General features: G+C 32.7%; 1 protein-coding gene, 1 long non-coding RNA gene and 1 other non-coding gene across 5 annotated transcripts; all 3 read left to right on the top strand.

Annotated features, from left to right (window-relative positions):
• The first annotated feature begins 5096 nt into the window (after nucleotides 1–5096).
• On the top strand, nucleotides 5097–8977 carry LOC114322933 (scarecrow-like protein 21). The gene is made up of 2 exons (XM_028270402.2): nucleotides 5097–5548; nucleotides 6723–8977. The coding sequence occupies exon 2, from the start codon at nucleotides 6891–6893 to the stop codon at nucleotides 8643–8645; it is 1755 nt and encodes a 584-aa protein (XP_028126203.2). The 5' UTR covers nucleotides 5097–5548; nucleotides 6723–6890; the 3' UTR covers nucleotides 8646–8977.
• A 5205-nt stretch (nucleotides 8978–14182) lies between these two features.
• LOC114322932 (uncharacterized) lies at nucleotides 14183–16938 on the top strand. The gene is made up of 6 exons (XR_014338835.1): nucleotides 14183–14632; nucleotides 15184–15237; nucleotides 15826–16013; nucleotides 16462–16545; nucleotides 16637–16701; nucleotides 16848–16938. It is a non-coding gene; the product is annotated as an uncharacterized LOC114322932 (transcript).
• A 2161-nt stretch (nucleotides 16939–19099) lies between these two features.
• Nucleotides 19100–20537, top strand: LOC145797369 (uncharacterized). Of its 3 annotated transcripts, none has more exons than XR_014338833.1 (3): nucleotides 19100–19629; nucleotides 19801–20220; nucleotides 20407–20537. It is a non-coding gene; the product is annotated as an uncharacterized LOC145797369 (long non-coding RNA). The 3 variants fall into 3 exon arrangements; XR_014338834.1 differs by lacking the exon at nucleotides 20407–20537 and having other exon boundaries at nucleotides 19801–20034; nucleotides 20149–20221; XR_014338832.1 differs by lacking the exon at nucleotides 20407–20537 and having other exon boundaries at nucleotides 19801–20221.
• The last annotated feature ends 4746 nt before the right edge of the window (nucleotides 20538–25283 follow it).

Raw genomic sequence — 25283 nt, 5'->3', positions numbered from 1 at the left:
AAAAAGTCAAAAAATTACTAAAATAACATACGTTCAAACAAGACCTTATAATATATTTTAATACACTAATTTATATATCAATTAATACATGTAACACCACTAAAAAAATTGTTCATACATTGCCTTTGCCTATAAACTTGTTGGCCTCAATTGACTAAAGCTATTTTAGTTTTTAGCTATTTTAGTAGGTTAAAATTTTTGTGTTTGAGAAGATGGTTAAATTTTTTTATAATTGAATGTGATATTTGTTAGAGAAAAAATGAAATGATTATGATTTGATGTGACATTTTATTTTATTGACTATTTTAATATATTTTATCCTTTTATAAATTTTAATAAAACAAAAAAAAAAAAAAAACAAAAACAAAAACAAAAAACCACTTGCCATGGCCATAGATTGTCCACGTCTTCATCTTTAAACGCAAACGCTTGAGAGGTAGTGCTTTCTTTTGTAGTTTGGGACCACCATTCTTCTATTAAAATTGTTTGTAGTGTTACAAATATAGGAAAATTTCACAAAAGAGACACAAATATAAGATAAAGAATGAGTCTACCTTTTATTTTAGATTTATATCTTATTTTGTAATTTTTTTTTATACAATTAATTTTAGTTTAAAATTATTCCCAAACAAAAATAGAACTCTTTCCTGTAAATGCATACATTAAAGTTAAACCACAACTTTGCCAATCTTTTATTCTAGTCATGTAATCTATCATGTTCACTTCAGAGCTTTTTTTCTCTTTTCATCTATTCATTCAATGATTAAAATGATGAGAAACAAAAAGTGAGATGGGTTTGATTTCTTACCAATAAAGATTGATCATTATCTCTTAAGATAAGACCAGCCTTATGAATCCAAATCAATAAGATCTTGTTTGGCTTTCATAATATTGTTGAGTGATATTATATTCTCTAATATATCATTTTCATTTTAATTTTTATTAAGGTGAAAGGGAGAGAATATATAGAAGAAGAATAATGAGTGAGGAGTGAGATCCATTTCACATCATTAAAAATGAATTAAGGATGCTCAATTAGAGTTCTCAAACATTTTTCAATCTTTTTAATCTCATCAAGATTCATTTCTATCTTGCAATTCTATATAGTATATACCACAATAAATAAAGAAGTAGCTTCTCTCCAGTTATGGAGATTGATCCACAATTTTCATTATCATCTTTGATGATATAATTTGATCAATTTTTAGTTAAGTGGTTGTATATTATTTATAAAAAAAATTAAATTAATTTGATAATCTTAATTAATCACATATTTGGTCATATTTGTTTCTGAATAAATAGGAAATATAATTTTGAAAACATACTGTTTATTTATTTCAAAATAAATTTATTAAAATCATTTGGCTGTGATGATTTTTATTTTTTTATCAATAATCTGTAGTGTATACTGTTATACTTTACAAAGAAATAAATATTAAGCATAATGACAATCAGTGACCTTGGTTTTAATTTTCTGGATTCAGTTTTTTGAAAATTAAATTTTTTGTTTTTTGTTTTTAGTGAATATTTTTAAAATTTTAAGCATTTTTTTTAATCTTTTTAGATGTACCTTACTTATAGATGTATCTAAAAAATAAAATATTTGTGAAAAAATATTTTAAAAAATTAATAAATACACAAAAATATGAAAAATATACTGAATTTTTGTATTTTTTAAAATATATTTTTGATATTTAGTGAATCGTTTAAAGATTTTTTCAGGAAAATTATATATTTTTAATATATTTATGTTATAGGTGTGTCAAAAAATTAAAAAAATTGCTTAAATTATTTAAAAAAATTCAATAAAAACAAAAAAATACGAAAAATAAGAAAATAGAATTTTTTAAAAAGTGTTTTAAAAAAAAATGAAACAAACGTAGTGAATATTATTTTAAACATCAAAAAAAAAATATATATATATAGACAATTTTATTTTTTATTAATGAAGGTGTTGCAAAATTTTTCACTTAATGATTAATTATTAACGGGAGATATTACCGTTTAGTGGAAACAGGAGAAATGTATCACAAAATCATGAAAATATTTATGATTTTAATTATTATTATCTTATGACTTATTTATAATTATTTTTAAAAAGAAAAATAGTTGAGAATATTAAAGTGATGCTTTAATAACACTACTAATGATGTGACAGTGAACAACCTTTTTTTTATACTCCATCCGTTCCAAAATATTGGTCCCTTCTGGGGAATCTAACTTTTTTTGGTAGTACACTTATTGCATTTGAAAAAAGTTGATTTTTCAAAATTACCCTTTTGATAGTACATTTTTTGAGAATATCAATGTCATAATTGTACTTTTTAAATTATTTATTAATTTAAAAAAAGGGCAAAATAGGAAATTTACATTATTTTTGTACTTGATTTATAAAGAGGGACTAATATTTTGGGACAGTGAAAAATAAAATAAGAAATTAATATTTTAAGACGGAGGAAATATTTTTTTAACATTCTCAATGTATTAGTGTTATTAGTGAATTTTTTTTTTTACTGATATAAATTATGGTTGTTTTAAAAATATCAAAAATTTCTCTTATTATTATACTCAACATTTAGTGGTATAAGGGCAGGCAGTTTGAGGCCGCGTGGCACTCGGGTCAAAGTAGTCAAAAAAATAAGCTGAGCTGGATTCGTATAGACACGTGTCAACAAGTAGGCCTTAATTGGGTTCTTCGTGGCCACAACTTCAATCATGTCATTGCCAACTAAGGCATCACATCACGTTCGTGTCATCCAAACTTGACGGACAAGTCGAGCCCAGTAAAACTTACGAGCAATGGTTCATCCCATTACAAGTGGTGTTTAAAAAAAAAAAAAAAAAAAAAGACACAAAAACTTTGTATCTTTAGTGGTAGCACTAATTAGTGTTTCCACTCATTTTTCAAAATTTACAGTATTTACCATTAGATTATAAAAAATTATTTTTTTAATGTGTATTAATAATTGTGTCATGTGCAATTTTAAATAATTTTAAAATACAACTATAAATAAATAGAGTTGAAATAAAAAATTTAAATGGAATTAAAATAATTTGATAATTTACATTTATAGTGTGTATGCATTTGATACATCTGTATAATGTATGTAAGTAACAATTTTTAATTAATATTAGGGCAAATTACATATACCCCTTGAGGTTTGGCTAAATTATAAATACCCCTGAGGTTTGAGAAATTACAAATTCCCCCCTGGATGCTATATTTGCATAACAAATTAGGGGGGAATTTGTTATGAAATTTAAACTTCAGGGGGCAAATTGTTATGAAAATACAAACCTCAGGGGGCGGGATGTAATTTTCGAAACCTCAGGGGATATCTGTAATTTAGCCAAACCTCAAGGGGTATATGTAATTTGCCCATAATATTAAAACCCGAGTAATTGTCACATATCTATAAGGGTGTGCGCGGCGCGGTTCGGACGGTTTGAGAGTAAATTTAAAAATCGAATGGTGGATTGACAGATTAGTGGATTGACAAATTGCGGTTTGGGCGATTTTTGGCGGATTGACAGATTGAAGAATATTCTAACTAATTATCATACATTTGCATAATATATAACACTAATTTCTATAATATTTTTTAGATATATAACACAAAGTAATTTTATATAATATATTTTATATATATAGCCACTAATTTGTAATAAATTTCATATTTTAAATCTCTCTCACACTCATTTTTACATTGATATTTCATTGGAGGTTAAAAAATATATATGTATTAACTATAGCGGAGCGGAGGGGTTTGGTTAGCGGATTATAAATTTTTAAGTTTAAACTACGATTAGCGGTTAGAGCGGTTAGGATAGATGCAGATCGGTGCGGTTTTAGCGGATTGGGCGGTATTTTACACAGTCCCACAAATCTATACTATTATTTAGAAAACGTCTAAATTGATTTAATGAAACTTTATTCTCTTCATATTATGTGGCAACTTTATATATATTAAAATAAAAAAAATTATTATACACTACATAAGCAAATTTTGAACCCAAGATAAGACCTTAGGTTTGATTATGAACATAATTATCACTTAAGTAATATACATATTATGATATTAAATTATTTATTATTTATTGTTATTATTAATTATCTCACTAGCATACGTAATTGAGGCCCAATATTTATTTATGTGTTTGGTTAATGATAGTTTTAAGAGTTGTCAATAAACACCATAAAAAAATTTAAAAAATCTATAATCTCAATATAATTTTTATATATCCCAAAATAGTTTTACACATTTCAATATACTTTAATATATGTTTTACGCACTTTTTCATTATTGAATGGTGTTGTTCATTATGAGTCTTATTTTTAATAATTCAAATTATTTATTTTGTTGAATTCTTCGTATATATTAATTGCAATTTTTTTTTTAAAATCAATCCAATTTTCATAAGGTTTTTAATTTATTGTATCTATTATCCAAACATAAATAATTTATTTGAAAAACACATTTATCATTTAACTTTTATAAAAATAAATAATAAACCATCCAAATTATCAAAACAAACTTGTAATAAATCTCCCATACTCATGCCGCCCACCAAGTCCCTATTTAAGAAACACTCAAGTAGAGTTTGGTTTATTTTTTAGAACTTAACTTTGTTTTTAAATTATAATTTAGATAAAATAAGTTAATTAAATATATTTTTAAAATACAATTTAAAATTATTTTTAAAACTTTTATCTTATCTTTATTATTATTATTATTATTATTATTATTATTAATCAATCAATCAATTTTTTTTTCTTTCTCATCTCTTCTTTCTTCTCTCACATTCTATACATCAATCAATTAAAAAAAAATACAAATCATTTTAAAATTATTTTCAAAACTCATAATTAAATAAATTTTCTCTTTTCAAATCATGATTCAAAATTCAAAACTCAAAACATAATTTTACACTCAAATTATAATTCTAAAATTAAATCAAACCAACTCTTAATAATTTTTCAGAAATGATACATTTTTTTAATTTGAGAACTCTAAAATAACACTAATAATGTAAACAAAAAAAATCAAAATTAAAAAATCACATCATATAAAATTCACACACCAATTAAAACTCTTAATTTAGATTTCAATCTCTCTCTCTTTTTCTTTTTTTTCTAATTTTTCTAGTGTGTTAGTTACTGCCCTAGCTGAGGCCGCAACTCAGAAGACGAAGCACGATCGTTTACGCGCTGTATCTCGGTCTCACATGTGATATGAGTCAGCGCAAATTCAAAGTTGAATTGAAAGGCTCAAGAATGTTCTCCGTAGTGGAACGCGTCCTCGTCGGCACAAATACTCGTTAAATATCCATCCTCATCGCTTCCGTCTATCACCCGTATAATTTTCCCTATACACTAGACTCATTCCGTAACTATCCTCCTCCGTATCTATATATATATATATATATATATCTTCGAAGCAAAGCTACTCGTTCTTCGTAAATCTCTGTGATACCCAAACACACCAAATATAAATCGTTGAAGGCTCTCCTGATTCAAACTTCCAGTTTCGTTTTCATTGAATTTCAGGTACATATCGGAGCTTCTTCAATCTCTCTATAACTGAATTTGTGATTGGAGTGTTAGGGTTTTGATGGTAAAGTCTTCTTTTTTGTTATACCTTGTTTGGTTGCTGAGAAATTTGTGGAAAAGTGAAGCTAAAATTCAAACCTTTGAATTCTCGTGCTTCTTTTCTCATTTACTTCTATAGAAAATACAACCCCTCCCACCTCAAGCTAGTCAAAGAGTTGAATTGGGCTAAGTTGAATAGATACCTGTTTTTATCTCTTGGGTTCCAGACAATGAATATTACAAGCTTTTTTCAGTATCTTGGTTTCCCTTCTATTTCTACATTTTCTCTGCAACCAAAAAAAAAAAAAAAAACAGGGTCTTATGAGAATTAGATGGTTGCTTTGGCCTTTGGTTTCATTTTTTTATGTGTTTTGGTTGAATGATTTGGTTTGAAATGTGGTAAGTTTGAATCGATCTGTATCTCCTTTTTTGGGTTTAGACATGCTCTTGGGTATTCTTGCATCATGATACAAAAAGGAATTTTGTTAAATCAATACTGCAACCAGAGAAAATGAAGAATACCTTTTGATTTTTTCGCAATTGAATGTTGTTGTGATTTACCCGTTGATCAAATACATATAGCTTTTTTCCTGGTAATTATTATTAAGGTTTTGATTTCTCTACTTTCTAATGTCTCCCCATTTTTTGGGCTTAATTTTTCTTTTGTTCTTCTCTTCCTAATAAAAAATCTTGCATACTTTTATCCTCATCCTTATTTTTGGTTACTGAAAGAGGAGGTGAAGGGGATGATATGAAGTGACGAATTTATTCTTCTCTCATTTCAAAAAATTTGATTAAAAAAACTTGATTAATTGAGCCAAAGAGCCATATGAACCAAAAGGCCATGTGAAGTTGGGTGATGATTTTAGTTTCTTCCTTGTGCCAAAAATTGAACAGTCTATGATTATAATATGCTTAATAGGGTATTAAGTAATCTTGTTCGCAGTATTGAGAAATTAATGGATTTCTTCTGTAGTTCAGTTCGCAACAGTTCGGTATTTTTTTTAATTTTATTTTCATGAACTTTAAATGAAACTTCGATTGCCTTGATTCTCTCATAGACTTGGAAGAAAAGGTAACTGCCACATCGAATTGAGAATTATAGTGACATAATAAGTGATCATTTTTGCAGGTTGAGCTTGCTATTTAAAGACCAACAAGTTCAATTTCTAAGCAGAAGATTGTAGAGCTAGCTGCCAGTACTTGTCTCGACTGAGCGACCACAGCAAATCCTTCCCGAATCAGTAATTGCAATTTTTGAATTATTATTGTATCGAACAGCTGATGAGAACTTTTTAGCATGGATTCGCGCCAGATTTTTGGATACGGAGTGACTGGTGCAGAATTATCCTACTCTTCTCATCCCACAGTTCCATCAATACCTGCTAGGCTGCTCGAGTCCTTGAAATTTGGTTTACATAACTCGCCTAACTCTCCTTTCTCCACTTACTTTGACTTTGAGACCCTTACCACATTGAGTGACAGTCAGGAGCAGCACAGCTCCACAGAGAATCTTTCAGGGGCCAGCCCTTCCTATAACTCATCATTTGAAACTAGCAGTTACTTACAACAGGTAAGCCCTCCTCTGGACTGCCGTCAAGACAGTCTACTGTCTTGTTTTGGCGGAACTTCAAATTTACAGGATGCAAATAGTGGCCAAAACATAAAATACACACTGCAAGAATTAGAGACTGCTCTTATGGGGCCTGATGATGAGGAGGAAGTAACAACACCAAATCCTTCTCTTGGGGACAATAAGCGGCCACAAACATCGGGACAGAGTTCTATGGCATGGAACCAGGAATCCCAGGGCTCACATATGATCCAATCTCAGCCATCCCACACTTCAAGGTATGGTAAGCCAGGCGATGGATTTCATACTGAGAAGCGTCACAAAGTAATGGAAGAAGCTCCTTTGCAGAACATACCATCGGGCAATCTGAAACAGTTGCTCATTGCATGTGCTAAAGCTCTCTCTGAAAATAAAAAAGATGATTTTGAGAATTTGATTGAAAAGGCTCGGAGTGCTGTGTCAATTAGTGGAGAGCCAATCCAGCGTCTTGGTGCTTATATGGTAGAAGGGTTGGTAGCAAGGAAAGAGGCATCAGGCACCAACATATGCCGGACTCTCAGGTGCAAGGAGCCAGAAGGAAATGAATTACTTTCATATATGCAAATCCTTTATGAAATCTGCCCTTACTTGAAGTTTGGTTATATGGCCGCAAATGGGGCAATTGCTGAGGCGTGCAGGAATGAGGACCGCATCCACATCATAGACTTCCAAATAGCTCAGGGGACCCAGTGGTTGACTCTCTTACAAGCACTCGCCGCAAGACCTAGTGGCCCCCCTCACGTGCGGATTACAGGGATCGATGACCCAGTTTCTAAATATGCTCGTGGAGACAGTTTGGAAGCAGTAAGGAAACGCTTAGCAGCAATTTCCGAGAAATTCAATATCCCAGTTGAGTTTCATGCTGTGCCAGTATTTGGTCCAGATGTTACAAGGGATATGCTTAACGTAAGGCCTGGGGAGGCACTGGCTGTGAATTTCCCTCTTCAGCTCCACCACACCCCCGATGAAAGTGTTGACGTGAACAATCCCAGAGACGGGCTTCTCAGGATGGTGAAGTCACTTTCCCCCAAGGTCATCACTTTGGTGGAGCAAGAATCGAACACAAACACAGCTCCTTTTTTTGCTAGATTCATCGAAACCCTTGACTACTATTCTGCGATGTTTGAGTCTATAGATGTGACCCTGCCGAGGGACAGGAAAGAGCGTATTAACGTGGAGCAGCACTGTTTGGCTAGGGATATTGTGAACATCATTGCCTGTGAGGGCAAGGAGAGAGTGGAACGCCACGAGCTATTTGGAAAGTGGAAGTCCAGGTTCACAATGGCAGGGTTTCGGCAATACTCTCTGAGCTCTTATGTCAACTCTGTGATAAAGAGCTTGCTGAGATGTTACTCTGAACATTATACCCTGGTGGAGAAGGATGGAGCTATGCTGTTGGGGTGGAAAGACAGGAACCTGATCTCAGCGTCGGCTTGGCACTGACCATAAGAATAACGAGGGCACTGACCATAAGAATAATGAGGGGGCAGTCATAGAGGTTACCGATAGAAAATTACCAGTTTCTGGTTTATAGGTTGTCAATGATGAACTAGCCCCATGGGTATTGACTGATAACATGGTAGTATCAGATGAATTTATTGTATAATGGGTTTATTCTTTTTGATGATATTGTATTCTCATAGTCATACAACCTGGATTCTTGACTTCTGCCATTGATAGACAAACCTTTGCTCCGTTGTTAAGTTGTATGTATGTGTATAATGCAGGGTTTTTAAAATTTATATCTGCTCCTTAAATGTTCGGGACTTGTTCTATATCTTGTTTTATGATCCTTACATGTTCTGCAGGATATGCATCCATGTGTATTGCTTTTGTTAGATCAGAGTAACAACACGATCCATTTCTTGGATATTAACATCATTTCCCCCCTTCTCTTTCTCCCAACGCCTCTCTGTACAGCCATCATCTTCCCAAATTTAAATTTGATGGGAAAGCATTCAAAAATCATCTTCAATTCTTTCATCAAATCAAGAGAAAAATAATTTTTCAACAAATCCTTAATTAAATTACAATTTGATAATAATTTAAAAAGTATTAGAGATGAATTTTTTTCATCAAACTTGATGAAAGGAGAGAAATTTTTTAAAAATATTTTAATAAAAATTTAGTGAAAGAGTTATCATATCACTTCAAAATTTTACTCAAATTTTGGACTAAATTAAATGAAAAAGAAAGTGGTGGAAAATACTCTTAAAAACAGAGCAATTGCTGTGCAAGTGCCTCTTCTACAATCGTGAAAGACAAAGGAGGTTTCACCTTCTGCAAATCACAAAATTAACCTGAATAGATAAAAATCAGTAAAACCCTAATCACAAAATGTATCCAAGCAATAAAAACCCAATACAATCCTGAGCGTGAAACAAATCCAATTTCTGACGAACCCATTAAACCCTGATAGAAAAAATATTAGTAATGCTAGGTATCATAAAAAAAATTTCATGAAAATAATCATAAAAACTTTATAACCCTTAAATTACACTTAAAATAAAACACCACTAATTAATCAAAATAATCTAAAAATCATAAATTTTTCATGAATATTTTCATGAAAAAATATATCAAATCTAGATAAAACCGCCAACATACCCAGAGAGGGAGGAACAAGAGGAGTCCGGATCCTCTCCTTGAGGAGAGTCCTTCATTTCCTGCTGGCAACGGCCACGATCTGTGGAAACAGATCCAACGGCTCTAATAAAAAAAAAAAAAAAATTTGAAAATGTAATTTCTAATTTCCCGCCCAAACGATATATGCACACAGCTCTGTTCCCACCATTAGAGGATCCGGACTCGAACAAGAGAGGCTTCTGGCGGACTTACCGATGGGTTGATGTGACATCCATCAATTGGTTGTCCATAAATTTAGAATTTCAAAAAGAAGAATAGAGTTCATCTTAAAATCCAACTCACTTTTTTTTTCTTCAAAATAACAGAGCAAAACCTCTTTTTTTTCCCCTATAACTGCACTGCTGAGCCCATTTGGGTTTTTGCATTAGCAAAACTTTTTATCCGACTCTAAAACCCATTTGGGTCTCCATTATTAAGGTATACATGGCACAATATGTAAAAACAAAAATAATGAAATTAATCACATGAACTAATATTAAAATTATATTGAAATAGATAATGCACCAACACTTAGCTATATGAAATTAATCTCATGAATTGATACTAAAATAATATTGAAATAGATAATGCACCAACACTTAGCTATGTGAACACACTGTAAATATACCAATCCTATTACTTTGATGACTGTGTGAATGCAATTTTTTTATCCCTTCTTTTTGCTTTTGCCTAGATATATAAAAGTGGCGTAATCAATTTTGGTGGCCCACACCCCCACATGGCGGCTTACCTAACCCAACAATGGTAAAGGAACAGAGATTGGATTAGATTCTACATTTTACAAGAAGGTTTAAATTGAGCATGATCCTCTGAGTTTTTTTTTCTAAAGTTTTATAGAGTGGTGTGTTGAATAGTTGAGATTTAATGACAAGTCACATTAATTTTTTAGCATTAAATCTTACCCATACAACACACCACTTTAGAAAACTTTAAAAAAAAAAAACTCTAGAATCCTTGGTGGTTTAAATTATAGTTGAAATGCATATTTTTATGAATTTTGGTATATGTTTAATGTATGTTAGGGATGTTCAAAAATTTGTGGAATCCGTAAGTTGATTTGGGCCGATTCAAATTATGTGGCTTGGATTCGCCTTTGTAAGGACAGATTAGTTCTAATTTTTCTTTTTGTTTTTGTTTTATAAAAGCTTGTTTGAATAGATAATAAAATTTCACACTTTTAATAAAATTGCACTGATTTTTTTTTTAAATAAGATTAAAAGAGATTAGAGTTAATAATTATACTGACTTTCTTTTTAATAAAATTAAAAGAGATCGGAATTATTGCAGATAATGTAAAGATACATTAGAAAAAGAGAAGTGTTTGGGTGTGCAAGGTGCATACTATATGCACTTGCATATGGTCTTTTCACAAAATTGCGTTAGTTTTCATAAGCATACATAAGTTAATTCATAAAAATTTAAAAAATCACAATTTACGTAAATTTGTAAGAACTTACGGAAGTAAGTATGGTATGTACTTGCATATTTAAGAATTGTCCTTAGAGAAAATAGTCTTTGTGGGTACACTATCCTACATCGCTTTGTGAGAGATCACAACTCTACTACATAAGTGGATTAACTCTTTTAGACTATTAAAACGGTGAGGAGTTAGCTGCTAGTTTTCGCCTAACTCCAAAACGGACAATATTTTACTAGTCGAGAAGGATTAGCCGCTTCAATAATGAAAACAACATTTTATGGAATCAACAAAACATTGTACAGAGCAAGGATATGGGAAAGCATAACGCTACTAGCATACCAGCTACAACATTTTATTGTATTTTTGTTTTTGTTTATAGAAGAAGACATCGGAGATAAGGTTAAATTGATGAGGGCATAATAGTCTTTTTAATATTTTTTTATTAACGGAGTTAATTACCAAAATCACATTACCAACATGTGCATATTTTTGAAAGACGGAGATGATAGAGTGGTATAAGGCTATATTACAATCATGTAAGATGGATTTTATCTCAAAGATGATAAAGTGTTCTGTTTATTCATGATGCACCGTTTGGGAAGGTGGGTTGGAGGCTTTTTTGGCTATTTTAGCCACAAAAAACAAAATAGGCTATTTTAGCCATAACAAACAAAACATCACATCCAACCCATAATCATTACATTTTTCTCTCACAAAAAAACTCAAAAAAGCCAAAAAGCCAAAAAGCCCTTCCCAAACCAAGCTTTTAAGCCCAGGCTAAAATAGCCAAAAAAGCCAAAAAGCCAAAAAGCCAACCCACTTCCCAAACGGAGGCTCATTCTATTTTTTTTTCCCCTTTTTTTTTCCTCCAATAAACACGACACTGTTACAATGCCGTTTGAAACTACTTAGAGAAGTACTTCAAAGGATCCCGACGCATTAACCCATTAAGACTTCCTTGGGAAGTTAAAGGTTGGGTTTTTTTTGACTAAAATAATTATAAAAAATAAAATAAATTTTTTAGTCACAAAAAAATAAAATATCACATTAAATTCATAATTATTACAAATTTTTTTCTCACAAAAAAGTCAAAAAAAGTTAAAAAAACTAAAAGTCCTTCTCAAACGAGGTTTTTTAACCTTAGGTTGAAATAGCCAAAAAAATTAAAAAATTAAAAAGCCAACTCACTTCCCAAATGAACCCTAAATCGATTTAAAAGTCACTGTCAAAGTAATAGAAAATGGGAGAGTTATGGGCCGGTCCTATGGACTGGTCTTGTTACACAACAAGTCCTACAAAAAAAAATCAAACATTGTTTTTCATTTTTATCCTTGGACTCAGCATGACAAATTTATCACTGGTTTAAACAAATTTATCATTAATTTATCACTAGTTTAAACAGATTTATCACTGATTTAAATAGATTTATCACATTCTTCATTAATACGCATATGGATCATTTTTCTTTACCATAGACATATGAGAGAGAGAAAGAGAGAGTAGATTGAATAATTCTCAACAATACTATACAAATTACAACCTTAAATAATCCATACTGGACATCGAAAGCCGCCTGAGTAATGTTCTCCATGAAATCTTTGAAAATCCCACCACCATCAATACCAGCCTCCGCTACTCCAAATCCATTCACAAATGTGACGTGAATCTGGGAACATTCATCAGAAAATGACATACATTGATATAGAGAAAACAAGCTTTCAATCTTTTCTCTTTCTCTCTTATCAATCTCAGATTTGAATTGCCATCGCCGCTGCCGTCTGTTGTCCTTCACCACTCCACCATCCAGGTTGCGCAATCTTAGGATGGACGATCTCACCATCCCTGCATAGCTCGACCGAGCACAACCGTAAACTCATCGAAAATCATCCATGTATAGCTTGGCGATGGTGGAGTATAGAGGTTGTAGATCTAGACTTCATAGTGAACATTCTCCTTGAATGCGGCGGCGATGTTGGCAGATCTTCTTCTTTGATCGGACCATCTATGGTGTTGCTGAGAGAGAGGTGTAGAGAGGGCTTTTTTTTTTTTTTTTAAAACTCCAGATCTGAGTATAAAACACGAGGGCAAAAACGGAATAAATAAAAATGTTCCGGACTTATAGGTAAAAAAGTCTCTATTAAAGACCTGTTGAGTAATAACCCTTGAAAATAGGACTGACCCACATAGAAAATTGTATCGAAATTGGGCTTGGGATTGGGCTTCATATGTAAACAAGCCTGGTCCAGTTAACCATGTTCACTTGCCCTCCTGCCCTTCCCTTCTTTCATTCATTTCTTATCAAAATAATAAGTAGCATGTGACCCCTGTTATACTCGAGATAGTATAATACATTATTTATAAATAAGATACGTAATATTTTCATGTATTTTTTGTAAGTTTAGCTCTCATGAATAAAAAAAATCATTTATAAATTTATGAGTTGTATACAAAGTTATGAAAAATTACAAATTTAACGTCACATGATTTATTGATTTTATAAAACTAATAAAATTAGTTAGTTTTCTCTCTCTCTGTATATATTGTTAGCTAATAGGTGCCTCCTGCTAACAAATTAAAAAAAAAAAATCATAATAATTTTTAGCCTCAAAAGTTGCATAGATAAAAAACAAAAATTATTTTAAATAAATAGATAACTATAATTAAAAAAATAATCAATAAAACAAATGTGGACAAAAATGATAACTAAATAATCAAAACAAATTTTAATATATACTTGCACTACAGGAAATATAACTTTTAACGACGTTTATTTAACGGCGTTTTATTAAACGCCACATTTTATAATATTTAACGACGTTTTTTAAACGTCGCTTTTTGTTTAAATCAAAACAGCACCGTTTCATTAACCAAAGGCGTTTAAAAACGCCTTCGAATGTCCTATATCTCTCCCTCGGCGAGCGGGTGAATATCAAATATAATAGCCCTAATCTCTCAGTCTCTCACCCTCTCGTTCACTCTCTCGCTCTCCTTCATCTCTCGCTGTAGCCCTAATCGAAGTTCTCTCTCTCTCGATTTCGATTTCGATTTCGATTACGAAATCTATGTTTGGGTGATTCGTTCTCAATTTCGAAGCTTATTTTGAATCTCAGAATATTTGTTAAAGCCTTTGTAAACCCTTATATTGAATCCTCACACCTTCAAATCTCGCCTCTCTCTCAACGCTCTCTAAACCCTTATCATTCTCACGATGTTGCTCCAGAACGGTGTCATCTTTCAGAGCGATTTTGATTTCGAAGCTCCAGAGCGGTGTCTCTCTCTCTAGATCTCTCTTCATCTTTGAGATTCAGAGATTCAGATCGGTCTCAGTGATTTCATCTCAGAGCGATTTCGAAGCTCCAGCGAGGTATCGATTTCTCTCTCTCTCTCTCTCTCTCTCAAGCCCTTCCTTCCCGTCTCTCTCAATTTCTCAATTTGGTATTTATTTGCTTGGAAACCTGTTCAATTTCTTCTTTTGCTTGCTTTGTCATTCTTCCTTAATATGTTGTTTTTAGCAAATTTGATGTCATTCCTAGATAGTTGGCCCTTGTTTCTGTGTCATTCCTGTAATTGAATGATGAAATTCTAGGAGTTTCATATCTTACAAAGCCATAAGATATGTATCTGGTTCAAAATGCAAAGTTTAGTTTGCTTATCCCTCCATGGCTTCTAGTTAGTTCAAGTGTTCTTTGCGTAGTTTTCGTAGTACTTGGACTCTAGGTATTAAAGGCACTGTTATGCACATTCCCCTAGTGTTAGTTTCTTTTTCATATATGAATTGTAGACTGTTGGTCACTGCTGCATCTACAAATTTTTGGGATGATGCTCTTCAATCTTTTTGTTCTTTTAAGGTTCTAAATTATACATTCTGCTTTTAAGCTTATATTGACTATCTTATGCATTTGATATGCTTTGCAGTCCTGCAATTCTTAGGTATCTTGCTTGTGCATTTCCTGGAGTAGCTGATCACTGGTGAGAATTGTTGCTTCTTTTTTGCAATTAGTTTGCCTATAAGGACCTGTGTTATAGCATTGAAATGACAATTCTAGTTGGGCCAAATGGTTTTATTGAAATGAGAATTCTAGAAGCTTAAATTTGTTCACTTTAATTTGCACAAATCCCTCCCAGAAATCTGCTGTTGTGTGTACAATATAACATGAGTCTACCATTTGATCAACATATAGGCTATAGTTTGAAAACATCACAATACAAGCTTGTTGTAATACTTTAACTTGAATTGCACATACCCTTCTTTTTTTTTTTGGGGGGGGGGGGAAGTTAGTGGGTTTTGTTAATTGTGTGATATTGATTGTCTTGTTGTAAGGAGGAATTTTTGGGTTTTGGGTCATAGACCCACCCATGGTTTTGATGGCTGAAACTGTTGTGTTGATACGATTGATACATTCCTACAGTTCAAGCAGCACTGCCTCGCCTTTTAGGAGCTGCTGCTTCTCCTGGAGTTGCTGCTTGTGAAAATCACCCTCAGTGTCTCAAGGAAATTGTAACACTTCATACCAATGAAAATCTTACCTGATAAATTGAATTAATTGTATCCCATAGGTTTTGCGATTATGGCTTGAGAGGAAAATCTTACCTGAGTCTCTTCTTCGCCAATATATGGATGACATTGGAGTTTCAAATGACGATGCATCTGCTGGATTTTTCCTTCCACGTCCGTCTCGAGCTGAGCGTGCTGTAGATGATCCAATTAGAGATATGGAAGGCATGCTTGTTGATGAATATGGGAGGTCTGATGCTTCTTAATTGCTATTCTTATTTGAATAATTTTTGCTTTTACTTTTTTTTAGTACTTAAATATGATGTTTTGTCACGATGGGAACTGTTAAACATAGTCATTCGTTGTCTATCTAGTGTTTCTGCTGGATATCAAGAAAATGAGTTAGTAAAGTAGTAATCATGTTTAATGCTAATCAATTTGTCGCATGCATTCACTTATTCACTTATAGTTATTTTGTCTCATAAAACTTTATATTGTCATTATTCTCAATGTATTCAACAATTCAGTGTATAAAAACTTTAGAAGAAAGTTACTACGTCCATTCACATAACTGAATATGGGAGGTCTCGATTACATTTTTTTTCCTCCTCCTTTTTGGTCCACAGTGGTCCTCATTTGAAACAAATGCCTTCCGCTTAATAACTAGTGGCTTAATTGTGCTATGTATTGTTTTGCAGGGAGAGTTCCAACACTACAAAAGGGAAATAGAATGGAAAATATATTTAGTTTTCCATGGTCGAAAGATAGTCCTATTGTTCTTGGTATGCGTCATGTAGATAGCACAGCCTGCTGCAGCTCTACATTTATAGATCCCTTGATTTTAAACTGAATTTTGTTATGACTATTGAGCAGGACCGAGATTTAAGGATGCATTCCAAGACCCAAATTCATACCTTGCCATAGAGCCCATCTTTGAGGTATTGTGTCCTTTTTAGGGGAGATATCTCACAAGCTGGGAACTCACTCTCTGTTTCTCTCATGTGCGTTCTTTTCAATTACCTTCCCTCTTCTCACACATGATTTCAAGTTCTTCTCTTTATATATATTTCTTTGACTTTTACAGAAAGAGAGGTAAGATGGTCTCAGCTTTATATGAATCTTGTAAGATGGTCTCAGCTTTATATAGGCCTTTCAAGAGCAAAGTTACAGAACAGGTAGGATGAATTTTTATAACTTGATTTTTTTTTCATATTTAATCAATATTGACTCTCGTTAGCTAAAATGTGTAAGTTTGCCCTGTAATTTTGCTTAATGAATGAAGATTAGTTATGAATTATATAAAAACAAACATGTTTTATTGTCAAGTATTTTCAGTTTTAAATTATCCAGTCAAGTATTTTCAGCAGGCATTATACTATTATCCTAAATATCAGTATAATGGAATTATTTTAATACTGAAAATACTTGAATTGGTGGTCCATTCATGAATTGGTTGAATACTGAAAATTATCCTAAATACTGAAAATTGGTTGTCCATTCATGAAAATAATACTAAAAATATTTTCAGTATGGACAACTAATTATAAATACTGAAAATTGAATTATCCTAAATACACCAGTTTTGAATTGGTTGTCCATTCATGAAAATACACCAGTTTTAAATTATCCTGATTTAAAACAATTGGGACCAAGATTTTGTTGAGTTGAATGGCACAAACTTGCAAACATTGCATTGTACATGCTTATCATTTTTTAATCCATTTTATATCTCTGCAATAGTGGACGCATAACGTGCACTTTGCTAATTGAAATTCTTGGCCTCAGTTTGAGGGTTTTCATAAACATTTTGGTGTTTATTTCCACCTTTTGATAAAACCAATGTGCTTTGCTACTCAACTTTGTTGTGTAATTGACCTATTAAGATGCTAAACTTTCCTTTTTATTTTTTTTCAAACCTTATGCTTACAATGCAGAGATCAAATTCTCATTAATTTACATCATAATTGTGAAACTCTTGTTTTATATCTGTTTCTCTTCTCTCTCTCTCTCTCTCTCTCTCTCTCTCTCTCTCTTCTATTCTTTTTTTCATTTGGTATGACATGCAATTTTAGAGTTTTATGTTAGTAACATTACACTTACAGCATATCACTAATTTCAATTATTGAAATTGACAAACCTGACTTAAAACAGCTGCATTTACCATCTTTGTCTTCAGACGTTTACAAAATCAGTTTTCATTCTATTGGATTTCCAATTTTGCTTACTGAATGAATTAGGGCCCCTTATAAATAGTGAAGTTAGATTGTGTTATTAAGCTCTCTTTGCAGCTCTCAAACGTTGTGATAATTAAAAGATCATTTTTCCCATTTTGCAGCTTTGTCTCAGTTATACATCTCCTAGTTGGTGCGGTCTATTGTCTTGTCATTTGGGCTGTTGGTCTGCCAAAACGAGCAGTGAGTTTCATCTTCTTCATTTGTTATTAGTTCTTCATAGGTTAAATTTGGCTTGCATTATTTAGTTGATTTCTAATCTGCCTACACAGCCAATCAAACTTTGGAAGACTTATGCAATGGATATCTAGAACTTGAGTGAATTTATTCTCATTCTAGAACAGATGCTTGGACTTTGTATTTTGTTGAATCAGTGGGGTTCTTTCCAGGGATTTTTGGAACATTCACAAATAACTGAAAGACATTCCTCTTTTGTGCATACCATTCAAATGTTACCTTATTTGAATTATTTTGATGTTGTTGACTTGCTACTTTTCCAGGGCCTTTGGTACAAATAACTGTAAGTGCTGAGACATTTGCTCACTATTTGATTTTGTTATCCAGAAAAATGCTGCTTCTCTTAGAATTGGGAAATGGTGCAAGAATGCCACTTTCATACTAGTGTGTACTAGATTCTAGTAGCAAAGAATTCTTGTGTTACTGCAATTGAGCTGTATATTGAAGATATCCCTAGTTTGCTCACTACTTAGATGAGAAAGCTAACCAAATACTTTTCCCTTGACTTTTCATTTCTTCCCTCGTCAAGACAGTCCTTTCTGTTGACTTTAATTAGAAGAGAATTCCTGCGGAAGCATAGGGAAGTCTTCTACTCTCTTCTCTAATCTTACATTGGTAAGTCCAAAGGAAGACTGCAACTTGTTTGTGAGTGAGAGCAGAGACAAACTAAGCCAACCAACCAATGCTAGCCCATAAAGAATTGTTAAAATAATAAAACAGGCCCACACATAGAATACAGAACTATTCTAATGCCCCTGTTGTATCGCACAGGTAAGGTGCACCAGACTCGTAATTATCATGATCTATAAAACAGTGTCATCCAGTCTAGTCTGAAATAAACATTTCATCCATCTGGCTATTTAATGAGCTATGCTAGTCCACATCACATAATAATTCCAAAACACATTCTGGGCATACTAAGCAGTAAGAACGATCCTTTTTTTTAAGAAATGTCATAGTCACTAGATATAAAGATCTGTTATATGTATCATGTACCTTTCTACTGATTAGCTGATTGCTTGCAACCCATCTCATGAGTTGTCACCTCGTGATTTACCATCAACGAACAAAATTTAAATTTAAATCTGGTATTGAGGACAAAAAAGTTTTGCATTTGTATCTTGAACATCATCCACCTTGACAGTTACTTTGGTAGCTTTGGAGTTAGTGGTGCTATACCTTCAATGTTTGCTGCTCTACGAAATCTGCAGACAGTATAAGAGCTTTCTGAACTATCCTTTTTGCATATCTGAGAAACTAAAAATTGTGTTCAGATTAATTGTTTTTGTTATCAATTTTACTGAGGAAGAATTTTGGGGATCTCAGGTGGGCTTCAGACAATGAACTCACTGGTAGCATACCTGAATTCATTGGGAATTGGTCAAAGCTTAAAAGCTTGTAAGCAATCTTCGATGTTGTGTTCTCTTTATTTTGACAATCACACTCAAATTATAGCCTTACTTTAAAATAGCAATGTGTAGTAACTGAGATGTATAACACTCTTCAGCAATCCACTTCACTTTTCTTTTTCTTTTTCTTTTTTTTCTTTTATTTATTTTTTGTTTGTAGGAGATTTCAGGGAAACTCCTTTGGAGGTTCAATACCAACAACATTTTCCAACTTAACCTTGATGGAGGACTTGTGAGCATTAACTCTTTCAACAGCTTTTGTTCATATTAGCATATCAATAAAGCTAGTCTTCTCTTTTATAACATACCCATGCTCATCTAGAAGGATAAGTGATTTATCTAATGGAAGTTCTTCATTGGCGTTTCTTAAGGATATGAAGTCTTTGAATCTCTTGTAAGGCGATATGGTTATTGCTGGCAAATCTATTCTGTTTTAATTTTTCATTTTCATGCTCCTTAATTGCTCTTGTACAAAACTAATATAACCATGTGGTTTCATGTCTTGCAGAATTCTGAGGAATAACAATATTTCTGGATCTATCCCATCCAATATTGGAGATTATCAAAGATTGTTACAACTGTAAGTTATTGCTATTAATTTCAGGTCAGCTCCCATATGCTTCAACTTGAAATTTGGCCAGTTCAGAGCCAGATGGCGGAAGATAGGGTCAAAACCAGACAACCAACTCTATGAAGCAAATACTTTTAATGTATTTACGTTATTATATAATGAATTTACTTGACCGTGGTTTGTATAATTTTTCAGGGATTTTAGCTTCAACAAATTAACTGGATAGATTCCTGATTCGCTGTTTAATTTGAGCTCTCTCTCTTACTTGTAATAAACATCTTGTGCTGTATTATTTTAGAATCTTTCCAACATATACTGTTTATTGCTTGAACTAATTTCTTTATGCCCAGGTTTCTTGGGAATAATAAATTAACTGGTACCCTTCCTGCACAAAAGAGTTGCACAAAAGAGTACATCTCTCCTGAATATGTAAGTACATCTTACATAACAACCCACAGTTTAATTAGAATATAAGTGCTGTTATCGAAAAACTATATGTAAGTTGAGAAGTTCATTTGTTTTCTGGCACATAATGATTATCAAAAATGGTTTTCTCTTCCCAAATATGAAGGTTATATAATTTCTGAAGCATAATGTACCTTCAAACAGGTCTATGATACAGCACAGAGTTAATCCATTTTGCCATAAGTATTCTTGACAGCAGCATATTTGTCACACAACCCTGCTACCACATGCTAGAAAATCATGTATTAAGCAAGACAAAGATCCAAGAATACATGTATGTGTAAATGTAAATGTAGAGATGTATACAAAAAAAGCCAACATTAGGGAACACACTAGGGGAGGTAAATATTAAATATTTGGACATACACTAGATTTCTGTTTGCATATTGATATGCCTGTGATAATTTATTTATTTATTTATTTTTAATTTTATTTATTTATTTTTTCTGAGAGCTCTGGCAAAGCGGCAGAAACTAAAGTTGCCTAAGGGATGCGGGTAAGTTGTGGAGAGAATGTTGCATTTTTTTTTGGTTTTATTATGTTTTATGATACAAAAAATAATATGAAATTGGGGTTTGCAGGTATGAGTTCCAGATGCAATATGGATCAATTGGCTGGGCTGTAGGTGCGACTCTTGGATATGCACAGGCTGCACAAAATAAGCAAGTGATTGCTTCCATTGGTGACGGTAGCTTCCAGGTAATTATGCATACATTTCAATCTTCATTGTATATAATATACTTTTGATTTTTATAAATTCTCCTAATCTTATGAATACTGTATTGGACATACTTCCTACGTTGATGTTTGTATATCTTCATCTTATGTCACCTAACATGCACAATATGAAGGATTATAAACTTAAGGGATTGCAGTAATGGGATTCACTGCTTTGAATTTGTCCTTGTTAACACCTATTTTGGTGAATGTTTGGCAGGTGACAGCACAAGATGTATCAACAATGCTGAGATGTGAACAGAGGACCATTATCTTCCTTATAGAACCCAGGAATTTTTGTTTCTTTGTAGATGCTTTCATAGTACTTGTATATATAATTAGTTTGAATTGCATCTTTTGTGCTGATCTGTTTTGTAATAACTTTCAACTTACTACTAGGTACTAGTTTAACTTTATTTCATCTTGAAATTGAAATATTTTTGCATATTGAGAAGCATGAATTGATCTTGTATTATGTTTACCTAAATTTAGTCAATATATTGTATATTTTTCATCTTTATAAAAAGTATTTTTTTTTTAGTTAAATATCACAGAATTAGCACAATTTTTTTATTTAAAAAAATAAAATTATAACGGTGTTTTTAAAAGTAACTATAGAATGCCAACGGTTACATTTTGAAAATAAAAATGACCTATCACGGCGTTTTTAAAACGTCGCTAAATGTGTAGTGACGTCATTGTATAATTATGCAGCACATTTAGCGGCGTTTTAAAAAACGCCGCCTATACTGATGTAACGACGCTTTTAAAACGTCATAAAGTTACAGCGACGGCCGCATCTTCGGCGTTTGGTACTAAACGTCACAAAAACAATTAGCGACGTTTTTAGCAACTATAGCGGCGTTTTTTAAACGCCACTAAAAGATCAATTTCCAGCAGTGTTGTGGACTACAATCACTAATAAAAAAAGTGTTGTACCTTCTAATAGCATCAATAAGATGAATAAAAATTTAAGATTTTGTTTTTATTTACCCACTTATTATTATTATTATTTTTAAGATAGTGTGTTTACCCACTTATTAATATCCAAAAGCAGTGACATGGGTAATTCAATGTGAGCACATTTATTATTTTTACTTGGAATTTTACCCATAAATACCAATAGGGCTCATATTTATTTTATTCATAGATCCCCATGATACACAAACTAAATCAAATTCTTTATGTATTTATTTACATCCACCCAAATTCTGTCAAACATGAAATGACTTAACATTATGACCAAAGTTTGGCAAGATTTGATTTGGTTTTGGCAAGATTTGGATTTGGCTTTGGCAAGATTTGGTTTTGGATTTGGTTTGGATTTTTTGGATTTTATAAAGATGATCAAAAAAGATTTTTGATCCTTGAATTACATATGTAATAAGTTACAATGTGTAATACAAGGATGGAGATTTTTTCATGACTATCCTCTTGAAATATTTTTCATGAATCCTAATATTTTTTCAGAATTATAACTTAGAAGAGGACAAATATATATACATTAAAAACAATTTAGGGGTTGTTTGGGGTATATTAGATTAATATACTTTTTAATTTTTTATAAAAAAAATATACAAAAGAATAAAGAAATAATATAACACAAAAAAAAAAAAAATGTTATTTTAATTCATGCCCAACAAGCTCTTAATTTGAAAGGAAAGAAGAACTAAATCTTATGAATGTGCATCCACTCAAATTTCAGGGACGTGCCACTCCCATTTGACTGGTAATTTTACCTTCTCATTTTTGCCAATCTAGTTAGGATATAGATTAGTTTAGCTATGATGCAGTCCACATTTTTTCTCTTTATTAATGCATATGTTCTTTCGCTTGTACTTTTCAGCGTGTACTTTTCACCTTCCTCATTGGTTGAATCAATAAAGTTAAATTTTATTTTATTTCTTGCTCATAAAATAAATAAAGTATTTAATTATGTTAATAAAGTATAAAATAACGGTTCGATTTTATTCTTGGCAATTTCGTTTGGCAAAATTCTTTTCAGTTGTATTTGTTTTCGTACCTTTTATTTCAGTGAGGCTATGAATGTTTAGATGCGAATCCAACCTGAATCATGCCTTTGTCAATTTTCATGGATCAAAACCGAGGTTATAACAGGATTTAGTTTTCCAGATTTTTCAATTTTGGTCGTCTCGCTCGAGCGGGACAAGTGACGCTCGAGCGGGGATTGCAAGCTCACAGCATCTCTGCTTCGCCTGAAAAAGTACTAGATGGTGTGATTCGACGCTCGAGCGTGGAAACTTCCGCTCGAGCGTGAAGCCTATATGAATCACACAATTTTGAAGCCTCCGCTCGAGCGGGAATTTCCACGCTTGAGCGGACCGCGCAAACACAGATTCTTAGATTTCCATAAAGAATTGATTTTCTTCAAATCCAGGATTACTTTGGATTTCTATAAGGAATTGGTTTTCTTCCAAAACTAGGATTACTTTGATTTTTATAAGTAGTTGGGTTTCTCCCAAAACTTGGACAAGTCCTCCAGATCTTCTTTTTGGATTCTAAGGTTTATATCTGGGGATATTTTGTTAGTTTTCTTTGATTTTTTTTTATTAAGTATTCAACTCATAGTTTAAGAAGCATACATCAAAGGTTTGTTTGTTTATTCTACACAAAAGAGAGAGAGTTGTTCTTCGGTAGATTCAGAAGAATTCGGGCCTGAAGCTTTGGTGGATTCCGAAGAGGCTCATCGTAAAGACAATTCCAAGGTGAAGACGGGTTGGAAGAGGCACATAGAGTGTCACGACCCAAACCCGCCCCTATGGGTTTAGCACCGTAACCGGCCAGTAATCCGAGATTACCGAAGGCCTGCTTAACAGTAATACAGTAAAACAGAGTACAGTGGCCTAGCGGAAGCCAATACAATAAATAAACAATGTCCAATGAGTTGTTACAGTCTGTATGCCAAAAAGACTTTTCATATATATATATATATATATATATGTGTATACACAGTGCAGAACAGTATGCACAACATTTATAATCATTCAGATCAGGGACCTAATCCCTATTAAACAGTACAGTAACAGTCTATACAGTTAACAAAACAGTTACAGAGACAGACGGGGGAAATTAAAACACTCCTAAGCCATAGCTTGACAGGCTCGGAACCTCGCAGTGAGGCACAGTGGTTGGCTTGACAAAACTGGAGCTTACCCCGACGCTTCTAGCCGCGGTCTGGTGCCTGTACACCTACATATATATATGAACAGTGAGCTAAAGTCCAGTGAATAACATAATGCGTAAAGAGGTTTAGAATGAATGTCCTTACAGTAATGAAAACAGTTCATTAAATCAGTATTTCAGTCGTTCAGTCAGTACAGTCATATGTGGTATATCATTAGCATAACAGTATAGTAAACAGTAGGTCTTGAAAGACCGAACAGTCAATGATGGCCATCAATCAGTAAACAGTAGTGGTTCCAACAAGGGAACCGACAGAGATCTCTGTAACAATAACAGTCAGTAACAGTAGTTGCTAAGGATGCCATAATATAGTTCAGAATAGTGGACATACATTCATTCTATTAACAGTATCAATTCAGAAACAGTACAGTTCAATTGTTCAGAAGATAATCATTTTTGAACATATCTTTACACAGTTGTTACTCACAGAGTTCTGGGCTACAGTTAGGCTAGAGCGCGTCCCCAGTCGCCAACCCTACACAGTTTACAGATTGAACATACACTAAGCTACACAGTTGGGAAAGATAATAATTTAATCCCTAATTTGCCTCGGTGTGTTCTACATCTATATCCTTATTAAGATGTCTTAAACTAGGCCTAAGAATGCCTAGGATGGGATGAGGATGCAAAGATGCATTCAGAAAACAGTTTCAGAATTTTCAGAAAAAACAGACCCCCGCTTGAGC

This window comes from Camellia sinensis, chromosome 8 (assembly GCF_055761805.1).
Source record: "Camellia sinensis isolate YWXY chromosome 8, ASM5576180v1, whole genome shotgun sequence".
Classification (NCBI taxonomy): domain Eukaryota; kingdom Viridiplantae; phylum Streptophyta; class Magnoliopsida; order Ericales; family Theaceae; genus Camellia; species Camellia sinensis.
The sequence above is the reverse complement of the archived record's forward strand: the minus strand, read 5'-3'. Positions and strand labels throughout refer to the sequence as shown.

What these genes read in the sequence shown, in the direction of transcription:
- LOC114322933 (XM_028270402.2), top strand. Translation starts at nt 6,891, where the DNA reads ATGGATTCGCGCCAGATTTTTGGATACGGAGTGACTGGTGCAGAATTA.